The 12689-nt window shown below is 33.9% G+C and overlaps 2 protein-coding genes across 3 annotated transcripts; one reads left to right on the top strand and one right to left on the bottom strand.

Moving 5' to 3' along the window:
• Nucleotides 1-1144: 1144 nt before the first annotated feature.
• LOC104780016 (putative E3 ubiquitin-protein ligase ARI3) lies at nt 1145-3016 on the bottom strand. The gene has a single exon (XM_010504477.2). It carries the CDS (start codon nt 2997-2999, stop codon nt 1260-1262), a length of 1740 nt encoding a protein of 579 aa, XP_010502779.1. The 5' UTR covers nt 3000-3016; the 3' UTR covers nt 1145-1259.
• A 4444-nt stretch (nt 3017-7460) lies between these two features.
• Nucleotides 7461-12548, top strand: LOC104780015 (zinc finger CCCH domain-containing protein 41). Of its 2 annotated transcripts, none has more exons than XM_010504475.3 (6): nt 7461-7837; nt 8188-8944; nt 9459-10625; nt 11015-11329; nt 11477-12008; nt 12177-12548. In XM_010504475.3, exons 2-5 carry the CDS (start codon nt 8237-8239, stop codon nt 12005-12007), a joined length of 2721 nt encoding a protein of 906 aa, XP_010502777.2. In that variant the 5' UTR covers nt 7461-7837; nt 8188-8236; the 3' UTR covers nt 12008; nt 12177-12548. The 2 variants fall into 2 exon arrangements, with proteins under 2 accessions (XP_010502777.2, XP_010502778.2); XM_010504476.3 differs by having other exon boundaries at nt 12174-12548.
• The last annotated feature ends 141 nt before the right edge of the window (nt 12549-12689 follow it).

The following is a 12689-nucleotide window of genomic DNA, read 5'->3' as shown; positions in this document are numbered from 1 at the left end:
ATCAAATCTTGAATCGGTCGAAATTTGATCCAAATTAGTGAAATATTTTTTTTATGTTTTTAAATTATTATATTATTTTTTTATATGAAAAATATTCTTTTTATAACACATCAAATATAACTTTTGAAAACATTTACAATAAAAGTTATCATACTATTCTTTCAAATTAAATTTCCACTTTTAATGAATCTATATCAGAATATAGATATTAACTATATTGAATGGAAACTCTTTTTGAGGTCAATTTTCCGTTTCCGAAACGTTTTTGGAAGTGAAAACTCGTGGAAACACATAAATACGATTCCTAAAAATCTTTTTCTAAAAACACGATGGTTTCTATTTTGGAAATGCGATGGAAACTCTTTTTTTAGTTTGAAAATTTAATACAATTTGAAAATTTAAGAATTCATGATACATATAAATATATCATATTACTAGTGTTTTAGTTTAATTATTTAATATTTATGTTTTGAATTTGTGCTATTTCAAATATTCCTTTCAATATAGTTTTTATGTATGGTATTTTATTATATATATATATATGTATACACACGTTTCTATTTTCTAATTTTAGAAAAAAAAATCATTTTGTGTTTTCGAAATGTTATGTTTCTACGTATCCGTTTCCATTTGGATGCAACATATGATATCAACCAAAATCGGATAACTAGAAAGACATATATCCCAATAATTAAAATTTGAATCTGGATCTGATCCACCACTATTATCTGTTTATAATTTTTTTTAAGTAGAAAATTATATTGTTGGACTTTGCGTTGGGACCTCGAACCATTGTATAAGGATATTAAATCTTCCATATTCATATGAATGATTTGTAAATAATATATATAATCACATTAGTTAGGACTTAGGATAGTAGGTTAAATGACATATATATATATATATATATATATATGTATGCTTGCACATTGTTAAGCCATGCCTATAATAAATACTCTAATTCTTCCAGTCACAACTCTCATCCCTTTCTACACATTGTAGCTCCTGCTCTATAATGTGAACCGGCCTTGCAAGATTTTTGGGTAACTAGGTTAAGTATTTAACAGTGAGTTGTGATGGGTTTAGAGATGGTTTTGCATCCTCCTAAAATGGTTATGATGAACCCATTAAGAAAACAACGCCATTAAGAAGAGCCAACCATAAATAACACTGCATCATCTGTCTATGAAACAAAGACTACTGAAAAGGGAAAACTAAACAAATAAACTTATATAATCAAAATAATAACTTCTCATGATCTACGAAGATCCGCTTGAACCACAATCAGAAGATTTGTCAGGACAAAACTCAGTTGCTTGTTCTATTCCCTTTGACCTATAAGGTGCAACGTTGTGGACTCCAAATTGGATTGGGCCCAACAATTCATTCTCAATGCACTCATACATTTGCTTGCAGAGTTTATCGACCAAAGCACTCAAATTGTTGAGTTGTCTCTTCATCTCCACTACTTCCATAAAACAGTATCCATCAAAAGGCTCTTCTAAAACCTTGGAAAGTTTCTCAACGTTACCTTCAAGTTGCTGCTGCTGATCCTCGAACAGATTCTTCTTTATCTCTCTCTCTTCATCACTCATCTCATCTTTGAACAGCTCTTCCCCAAACATGTAGAACGCGAAAGGATATGAATACGAAAGGATCCTTCTTGATCTGAATAACCGGTTCACTCCATCTGTAACCCAACTGTATTCTTTAAACACGTCTTGATCCTTGGTTTCAGAATTCAACACTGCCTTCTCAAGGACACTCTTCCTAAGTTTATCCTCTAGCTTGGATGAATCGGTATGTGCTTTGTAGCGGTAATGGTAATGTGTGTACCTGTCCAAATCCCTTTTGGCTCTCTCCAATTGCCTTACTTTGTCATCTTTGTACCGACCACAACTATGGCCCTCGATAGTCGTCCAAGTATGGTTGACTCCAGTAGCTTCACCACACAGCCAACAAAAATGCTGCCCACACTTACAAGTCATGAGATTGCAACCATCTCGTTTTGAAATAGGTTTGCTACATTTGGGGCAAAGCTTTGTGTTAACTGTTATCCAGTTAACAGACTCTGACTCGTCGGCACACTTTTTAGTCCATAGCTTCCACATCAAACAAGAGCAAGGAGAGTGAGACTCACTCAGACAACTGAAACAGAACTGATGTCCACATGAACACTGAACCTCGCTGCTGTCATCTACCGTTTTTTGTATCGCGTTCCCGCAATGCGGTGTGCTTGGACACCACTTCACCATCTTGTTATCTTCGACATACGACTCAGTGAGGAAACGATCAAACTTCTCAGCTAACTCCGGACTAACGAGTATCCTAACAACATCCTCGTCGCAAATAGCGTTGCATTTATGAGCCATACATGTAATCCTTTTGCTCTCACCTTCATTGATCCTAACAGTGAAATGTCCCTTCCAACAATCATTACAAAAGCTATGACCACACTCCATTCTCGTCATCATATTACTTGGTAAATCATCTTCCATGCAGATATCGCAACACTTCATCATCGTCCCACCATTCGATGTAACCAAACGAGGATCGAAAACAGTAAGACCAGCAAGAGAAAACAAACGATCTTTGCCTTGATCAACATACACAGAGAACAAGTTATCAACGTTCCATTGATAATAAATAAGAAGTGTCCTGGCTTGGTTCTCCTTAACCGATAACAATTCCATAACCCTAACCAAAACATCCTTCTGTGCTGCTACAAGAGATTCTTTAGTGATCACCTGGCTCGTAGGCTTTTTCGAGGATACGTGTTGCAAATCTGACTCTTCATCGCTGTAACAGTACTCCTGCTCATCCAAGGAATAATCATAATCCTCTTCTTCTTCCTCCTCTTCCTCCTCCAAGCTCATATATTCGTCATCCATGGATTGACAAAAAGAAGAAAAAAATAAGAGTAATCTTTGGAGGAGACGATCAAGAATTGAAAAGATTCGATCAATTAAAGGGAGAAGATTGGATACGAAACGTCTCATATATGTTGGGGGGCGAGATCTTGAGAATTGTTAGTAAACGCAAAACTTTAGGGCAATATTGTTGATTTTCTTATAGTTGAAGTAAATCTTTTTCAATAAAAGAAAATATCTCTCTTCTTTATCTTTCTTGAATTAAATTTACAATTTCCTTACTTTTTCCAAAAAAAAAAACATTAAATATATAAAGTTCTGTTTTAAAGTTAATCATTAATACAATCCTGTGGTACATGTCACCTCTATTGATCATTAGATGTTGGCTTGTGTCAAAACATTTTTAGTTTTTTTTTTATTTAATAAAATTTGAAAATAATCACGGAAAATTCCCTCAAAAGAACACAAACTATTTAATATTTGAGAGAAAAAACATCAACTTTTTTGTTGCCAAAAAAAAATTAGGAACCATTTTTAAGCTGACAAAAAATACAAACTATTACTTTTCTAATTTATTCTCGTATCTATTACTACGTCAACGACTCGTGAATTCGTAACTATTTTTGGAAAAAATTCCAGAAACATACCTAAACTTTTTGTTCCTTGGCAGAAAAATACACACTGCATATCAAAAAGTTTTTTTTTCCATTAACAATATTAGGTGGTCACAACTTATAGCTTCTTATACTCTCTTAGATCTACGTAGACTTTAGAAATTTTGGGACTACATCAACACTAAAACTCTAAATTTCCTGAGAGCTCCAAAGACCTTTGTTTTAGAGATTCTCTCATAAAACGATTAATGACGAACCCCTTCAAAAAATATGTTTTGATGTATTTACCGCAATTTTAAAAAAGTTTATATTTTCTATTTTATTTGATATTTTCTATTTTATTTGATATGTTCTATTTATATTTGATATAATAACATATATTTTATTTTATTATTAATATAATAAATAAACCTAAAAAATTTGTTACTATTAATCCTCGTTTAATCTCCAAATTTTAAACAAGGCTTCTATGTATGAGGATCAATAGAGTAGATGAAGTATGAGCTCTGACCACCTTAAATTGTTAATGAGAAAAAAAAATCTTTTTTATCTACGTAATTTTCTTGCAACGGAAAAACTTCATATGTTTTTCTGGCAAAATTAAATAATTTAGGTTTGTTTTTGGATTTTTTTTCCAAAAATAGGAACACTATTACAACACTGTTAACAGTTTTAACATAGACGAGGAGAAATTAGAAAAAGTAATAGTTCGTGTTTTTCTTCTCAGCTAAAAAATAGTTTGTGTATTTTTCTGGCAGTGAAAAAAAGTTCATGTTCTGTTTGGCAAATATTAAAAAGTTCATGTGTTTTTGGGAATTTTTCTGAAAATAAATATATTTTTATATACTAATTTACATTTTTATATCTATTTTTTCAACATTTCTTTTCGTTAACCAAAAAGAAAAACTAACAAAATAACAAAACTATATATGCTAATTTTACTAGGGCATCGGTAACTCCACTCTATTTTAAAGTCAAAACTACTACTCTATATCTTACTCTAAAATAGAAAAAATGATGAGATTGCTCTATATTTAGTAACTCTATTCTCATCTCTATTTTTTTTTACTCTAACTTTATTTTGGTGTAAAAAATAGAGGAACACATTAGAGAAAAACCATACTTTATTTTTGAGTTACTTAAACGGAGATATACATTAAAGATGGTCTTGTGCTCTTGGTAAATTAGTTTTTGACATGTATCAAATATAATAAAATTTTAATTAGCATGGGTATTAATCAATATATAACCACTTAAATGTTTTTACTCACTTTTTTTTCCCTAGAATAGTTTTCACTAGTATATATAGTGACTAGATGCAAGTTTGTATATTAGATGATGGGATTGTTTATTTTTAAGAAATGTGAAATTTATATATAGTGAACGAAGCTATACATTGTGTGTAGTAGACTGAAACAAATCAGTCAAAATAGAGCAGCCTAGAACTGAGGATTACAAATAAAAGAAAACTGAAACAGCTAATAACATATCATTGTCGCAGCTCGTCCCATCGTACTTGCAAGCCATGAAGTTTCGATGTTGGTTGTGTTTTCAGAGACGTGATACAGACATACAGTTGATAATGGCTTTGGTAATAGTGCCAACCAAGGCGGTTGTTGTGTGAAAACCTTGGCCATGATCCCGCCCATTCCTCTCTTTGTGTGAAAACTTGGCCATGATCCCGCCCATTCCTCTCTCTCCAAACCATGTAGAGAGTAGTTTGGAAGACCTTATACGGAGCAGTGTCATCTCTTTATGGCTGTAACGGTTTGAGCACATGGAAGCTAAGGTTCTTGACCAGTCTGGGCTGAGCTGACGGGGTAGCAACCGATGAGTGATCTCGGACCAGACGGTAAAAGAGAAAGGGCAAGCGAAGAATAGGTGGTTCCTCGATTCGTCCCTCTCTCCACAAAGTACATATGGTTTAACTAAAAGTATTATATAACAATTTAAAATATTTTAAATATAAATTCAAATAAAAGTGGAAAGAATCATATATTTATATATGTTTGAATTAGGTAGAAATATCTTCTTATCTTTTAAAATCTACCATATAATTGATTTTGAAATTTTGGTAACTAATATTAAATACATTAGCATTCAAATGATAATTGTTTTAAAAATGAAGATTTATTTGTGAAAAATGCTGCAAAAATATTATCTTGTTATATAAATTTGGGTTTTCAAATTAGCCATTAACAGGATCATGACACGTGTCAAGTATACTGATGAGATATTGACATGTGTTAAAAAATTATTATTTTTCTAAAAAAAAAATAATAGCATTAAATCTACATAAAATTTACATGTTTATATCTAAAAAAAATTCCTAAATCAAAAAGGAAAATTAACAAACTAACATATTTTTCATTTGTACGCTAATTATTATACATGTTTTCTCAATTAGATTTTGACATGTATAAACAAAAAATAATTCATTAAACATATATTATTATTAATCAATAAATATGGAATAACAAATCTAAAAAGAATAACATAAGTTATGTCAAAAGAATTATTATTTTTGAAATGTAATAGGACATCTAATTAAGAAAATAACATTATATCTACATAAATTTACATGTTTATATAAAAAGCTTTTGATCTTTGATTTTTTTTTCTGATATAATCTTTCTTATCAATTGTGGGTCTTTGATTCGTGCAGGTTCTTCAATAGAAGCTACTTGATCGAGTAATTGAGAAGCGATTTTGAAATTTGGGAAGTTAGAACGGTAAACCGTTTTATAGTTGGTTTCAAACCGGATTTATGATGTTTTTTTATCAGATTTGGTTCGTAAACCGTTAAAACCCAAGTATATAGAGAAATATATGAGAACTTTTGATTCAGGTAGAAATAAGTTGAGAATTTACAATTCGAGAATATTTGAGACGAGGTCATAGTTCTAAGTAATTTTGGTACGATGCGATACTTCTGAGGAGTAAACAAGTCATCAATCCTTTAACGTGATTATAACATATGTCATGTTTTGGATTGTTTATAAAGTTTTTATTTTGTATATCTGAATTATCAAAGACTTATATATACCATCATGATTATAATTTTCAAATTTTTATTTTTATTATGTTAATATTAACTTTCCTTCAATTTCTCAATAAAAAACTTTTATTGGGTTGGTCATAAAATCATTGTACTCGAGTAGATAATTTTCACCAGTTGTTCATCCAAAATATCTTTGGAGTAAAAAAATTCATGGTTAAAAATATTATGTCACAAAATAATTTTAGTAATTGTAAGAACTATAATTATGCCAAAATGAAAGTAAAGCAACATAAAATTTGTTTAATTTGTTTAAAAGACATTTTAGGTGGTGATAAAGAGCATACTTTAACAATAAAATAATTTTGGGTATAAGAACATATTTTTAATGGTAAAACATACAGAAATTGTACGTGGTTATTAATTATATGTTATTTTGATGAATTCTTTGCATGTAAAATATTTTGTAATAAGTTGAGAAATGTTCTTGAAATTTGACAATAATAATATTTGTAATGATGAGTATTTGAAAAAAGTTTTGGTGGGATATAATTTAGCTTTAGATTATTGTAATAATTGTTATAATATATTTAAAATATAAAAAATAAATAAGTGTATAAAGGTAAATATAAATACTATTTTTTCTTTAACTAAAATTATTAATATATTTACTTCAGGAAATAATTTGTTTTTTATATTTTTTAAAAAAATTTCAGGGTTTAGAATTTTTTTTTTTCAACAATTTTAATTTCTGCACCCCTTATCTAATATATATATTTATATATATATATATATAAGATAGACTCTGTAACATTATATATATTGCACTTAAAGTCTTAAAACAATAAAAATTAAAAACACAGAAGGACTTGAATTTATAAATTTAGTATCAATTTAGGAAACTAAAAGAATTTACAAACTCTTGGGGTCATTATGTAAAATTTATAAACTCTTGGGGGTAGCAAATCGAAATTTCCCAAGTCTCCTCCTCGCATTGCCTTGTTTATTTTGATAACAAAAAAGTCCCCTCTCTCTCTTCTCTCTTCTCTCAGCTAATTTCACAAGCTCCTTCAAACCCTAACGCCGAGGCCAGTCGCTATCAGCGTCAGCGACGTTGTGATTCTCTGAGCAATTCCTGAACATCTTCGGCGAACAATCTCCTCCGTGGATTTTAATCTTCATTGACGATCTCTCCCTCCGTCACTACTTATTATTTTTTTTTGTCCTCGCTCCAATTTCTTCCCCGAATGTTCCATCCATTGCTTTTGATTTAGGCTTTCGCCGTCGGGTTAGCCTGAATCCGAAATTTCTGGTCTGTGAGGAAGAGCGAACAGAGTCATTGCTTCAGAGAACCTGTAAGATTTATTTCCCCGTTTCTGATAAATTTTTCTGAAGCTCGCTAGCTTTGTTTAAAGCCTAAGTTTCTTATGCTTGTTGATGTTAGTCTTCTGGAGTTATCTTAATGTGTTAGTGTAATCGAGTTGTTGTGGGAATTATGAGCTTAATCGATAGTATATTTGAAGCATGAATCTGTGATCTCACGAGAGATGATCGTTGCTTTGTAATCACTAAAGGGAAGATGAGATATAGGTTGTTTTTCTTGAGGATTGATTGCAAATTAGATCGTTTAGGGGTTCGTTTTGTTGTGTTACTCTTTGTTTGTTGTGTGTGCAATAATCTGATGGTGTATACCAATTTGTATCAGAGTTTTGTATGAAGAGATAAAGGAAGCTCTGCGTTATTGAAGTGGTTTCATGGAACTTTCTGTTTCCTCTCCAAAGCAAAGTGTGTTATCTCCACCTGAGTGTATGAGTGACCCTGAGGAGGAGCATGAGATCAGCGAGGAGGAGGATGACGATCGCAACCATAAGCACCGAAGGAAAGAAGAGGCGAGGTCTCAGTCCTTGGAACAAGATTCTTCAGATCAGGGGTTCTCACGGCCATACAGGAAAAATTATAGACATAATGAAAATGGGAATTCGTTTAGTGAACAAGAAAAGCGGCCTTTTGGGGCAGGATCAGGGCAACGTGTACAGTATGATAATCAAAGAATGAGGTCGAACCCAATGTTTTCAAGGGACTCTGGTCCTAGTAGAGGTAGAGGAAACTATGGTTCTTGGGCCCAGCGTGATTCCAGGTTTAATCCTGTTGATCTCTCATCTCATATGGTTCAAGTCGGGTCTATGGCCCCCAATATGTTTGGAGGAAGGGGACTAGCTGGTGTTTCAGCTGCTCAGAGTGCACCATGGCCTGCTTTTGGAATGATTCCTGGAGTTCCAAATGGTGGCTTGGATGGTTTCCATCACTTACAAGGTTCCCTAAGACCTCCCCTAAATGCTCAACTCAACATGGGTATTCCTCGACAGCGATGCAGAGACTTTGAGGAACGTGGTTTCTGCCTCAGAGGGGACATGTGTCCAATGGAGCATGGGATGAATCGTATTGTTGTTGACGATGTTCAGGTATGTTTCTTGATTATTTTTGCCTTCAGTGGTATTAGATTTATCTAGAAAACACAATAGAACCTAGAGTGTTTACTAGATATTTGATAACTATTTGCATGATCCTCCACTGAGCTGGAATATCAGCACATCTATGTTTCTTGCATATGTTGCTAGTAGTATGACCACTTTACTCCCTTCAATAGTAGTTCTCAGTGATGTTGAGGTTAAGTTTTTAAATGTGTTCAGCATTAGCTTTTACCTGGCGTGATAATAGTATGACCATTTTACTCCCTTCAATAGTAGTTCTCAGTGATGTTGAATTAAGTTCTTTAATGTATTCAGCATTAGCTTTACCTGGCATGACTATCAGAAACAGCCAAACTCCATTCTGATTTTTGGATGCATGTTAATGATATATTGACATCATGGTTGTTGAACTGCAAATACTTTGTACTGCATGATAAATTTCTTATAATTGCCATTTTATTACCTCTCTAAGTGATTAATTATTCTTCATTTTCCAATTGTGCAGAGTCTATCACAGTTTAACCTTCCTGTTTCAGTCCCTGGTGCACCTCATTTGGCAGCTTCTTCCAAACCGGTGACTGCACAATTTGGGGGTGCTAATTTCATGAATGCTAAAGGAGCTCATGGGAGGATTAACGAGGTTGGAATGACTGTTGATGGATTGGGTTATGGGGATGCATATCCTAGTGCTGGTGGAACTGATTTTTATGATCCTGATCAACCTTTGTGGAATAACAGTTCTGGTGAAACGTCAGGTGCAATATCTACTCTAAATTCTCATGGGATTGATGAGAATGTAGCTCCAGTGGATGACAATAACCAAGATGGCGCTGAAAATGGATGTGGTATTCGAGATTCTAGAAGCACAAGTCAATCAGTTTGGGGAAGAATGCGTGGTTCTAATAGTCAAACGAATTCGAAAGAGAAAACTGATGCAGTATTAAATTCATCAGCTGGTCTTGAAGATCAATTAAAGGAGGTCTCAGTTAATATATCCCGACATGGTAAACAAAATTATGTCGGTGAAAGTGTCACAAAAGTTGTTGATTCATCAAGTACTTCAAATGATGCAATGAACAATACAAGGAAATCAACTCAAAAGGCAATGCGGACTCTATTTGTGAATAATGTTCCCCACGAGAGCAACAGAAGGGACCTCATTCTTGCCCATTTTCAGAAGTTTGGGAAAGTTATTGATATTCACATCCCATTGAATAGTGAGCGGGCATTTGTACAATTCTCGAAACGTGAAGAAGCTGAATCTGCTCTCAGGGCTCCTGATGCTGTGATGGGTAACCGCTTTATTAAACTTTGGTGGGCAAATAGAGATAGTATACCTGATAATGGCTTGTCCACTGGCAATGGTGCTTCTATGAAGGGTCGTGGTATGACTGCTGCTGGAGGGCAGAACCAACTTCCGATTGCTGCAGCTTTGAAAAGCAACCATGTAAATTCCATGGCAAAGGGTCCTGCCTTTCACACTGGTGGAGCTCCGTCCTCCTCTGAACAGTCTAAGCCTGTGGTTGCTACTAGTGGTCCCAAGGTTATGCTGCTTCAGCGGAAGAAAGCAGACACTCTTGAGCAGTTGAAGGAGACACTTCGGAAAAAACAGGAAATGTTGGAGCAGAAGCGTAACGAGTACCGCAAAAAATTGGCCACACTTGAAAAACAAGTACGACCAAGTAACGAAATTTCTTTCCATTTTTTTTATTCAATCCCGGTAATACCTTTTCAAAGGAGAATTACAATTTTGCAATCACTAGAATTCTAGAAAGTTAAGCAGAAGTAGAAGTTAGGGTTCTGAAAATTTGAATCTCAGAAGTGTCTTTTGGAAATTGAAGTAGTGTACAGTGCTAGATAAGTGCAAACCTGATTTCTGATTATATTATAGCATTGAGTTTGGTTCACAAAGATTTGAGTAGACATATGTGCGTCGTGATATATTTATTTTTGCTTAGGATGTCTTCATTCTAATGACCTTGTCTTACTAAATATCGCATAGATGCAGATGAAATTATTTACTTGATCAACATTAATATCATCTTGCGCTAATCTTCTCAGGGTACGGTTGTCAAGGGCGAGGAAGCAGATGAGCCAGATGCTAAGCGCGCTAAAGTAGACGCAGCCTCTGATTCCGGTGCTGCAATTGCATCACCAAAAACAGAGTCATCAACAGATACGAGAGTGCCTATCCAGAAACCACTTTCCACTTGCAAGCTAAGCACAGAAACACCATCTCCTGATTCAAAAAACCTGAAGCAGAGACCTTATTCGTATACCACAAGTTTGAAAGCTCCTATGGCAAATAGGTATAAGTTGGATAACCGCACCACGACCATCAAAGTGGTTCCTCCTTTGCCAACTGGGTTAGCTGATGTATGTCCTCCCATTTCCCTTTTTCTTCTTTATGAATGTGCAAAACTTTCTCACTTTCCATTAAATAGGCTAAATACTATTAAATTCCACCCGGATTATTAAGTATTTGACGGACTTACGATGCTTTGAACTATTTTTTACTTCTAGGTTGCTGTCTTAAAGGAACATTTTTCTTATTATGGCGAAGTCTCAAAAGTGGAACTCGAAGACAATGTGTCCATTGGTAGTGGCAAGGACCATGAAACAGATAACGAAAACCGTGCAGCTTGTGTCACATTTGTGAAACGCAGCGCAGCCGAGAAAGCATTAGCTAATGCAAAGTGTTGGCAAGAAAACATGTTGCAGCTTGTGTGGGTAACACGTCAAAGCAGCAGAGAGAGCAATAATAACAGCAACAACAATAGTAATAGTCTCTCTGTTTCTCGTTACCACCTTATCAGCAAAAGCAAGTGCGCTTCTAATGACCCAAAACCAGCAGATGAAGTCAAGACCTCCTCTACAGAAAATCTAGAGAATACAAATGTTTCTGAAGATAACGACAGTACTTTGGATAAACAAGAGACCAAAGAAAGCGACAACGATAACAATAAAAGTAACCACGAGTCCATCGAAGGAGCTTCTGAGGCGATTGTAGCTACAGGAACTGATGAAGATCAGTCAGAACAAATCCGTGAGTGAGGTAATCTTTTTTGTCTCAGAAACAAATCTTTTGATCTTGGGATCTGGTATTAGTGATCTTTTCCTTCGTTTTAGGCTATTTAGCCAATTCGTGAGACGTTAATATTTGTTGGTAGCAAAAGATATATATCTAAGTAATTTTTTTTTTTTTTCCTTTTTGCAATAGTAGAATGTGAAAAAGAAAAGAGAGAAAAGAGAAGACAGAAAAAAGTGTATTGTTACATTTGGCCTTCCAAGAACATTTGGTTGGGTCTTTGTATCAGCAGATCTTTGTGTTTTTTTTTTCCCAGTTATTTAGCTGCTATAACAATTTCGATTCTGTTGTATATAGTTTTGGACATTTTGATTCTTAGTCGTTTATAGTGGAGGAGAAATTTGGTTCGGAAGCCATTTTGAAAGTTATATGCAAGACTTGTATTCTTATCTCCTTTTAGGATTGGAATCTTCAAGTTACAGTGTAGTGTATTTGTTTTCTTTCAGTTCTAACATTTATAAAGGAACAGTTGTAAACAAATTCAATAGTTGTAAATAATTTTATGCATCTCAAGCATTTACAACTTGTTGAATTTGGAAAGTTACTGCTTTGTTCGAACAGCAGACTTTCTAGCAACTGACTGTACCACTCAATGACTCAAACATGAAAATTACACTTGCCGAGCCTCCGAAGGAAGCAAGAATATGA

Source organism: Camelina sativa, chromosome 4, assembly GCF_030686135.1.
Source record: "Camelina sativa cultivar CO46 ecotype springtype chromosome 4, ASM3068613v1".
NCBI lineage: Eukaryota > Viridiplantae > Streptophyta > Magnoliopsida > Brassicales > Brassicaceae > Camelina > Camelina sativa.
This window is presented reverse-complemented; position numbering and strand designations above follow the sequence as displayed.

Bases quoted from the DNA above. Each gene is read 5' to 3' on its own strand.
- LOC104780015 (XM_010504475.3), top strand. From the start codon at position 8,237: ATGGAACTTTCTGTTTCCTCTCCAAAGCAAAGTGTGTTATCTCCACCT. The intron at 8,945-9,458 runs GTATGTTTCTTG...CCAATTGTGCAG, and splicing joins TTGTTGTTGACGATGTTCAG to AGTCTATCACAGTTTAACCT. The intron at 11,330-11,476 runs GTATGTCCTCCC...TTTTACTTCTAG, and splicing joins TGCCAACTGGGTTAGCTGAT to GTTGCTGTCTTAAAGGAACA.
- LOC104780016 (XM_010504477.2), bottom strand. From the start codon at position 2,999: ATGAGACGTTTCGTATCCAATCTTCTCCCTTTAATTGATCGAATCTTT.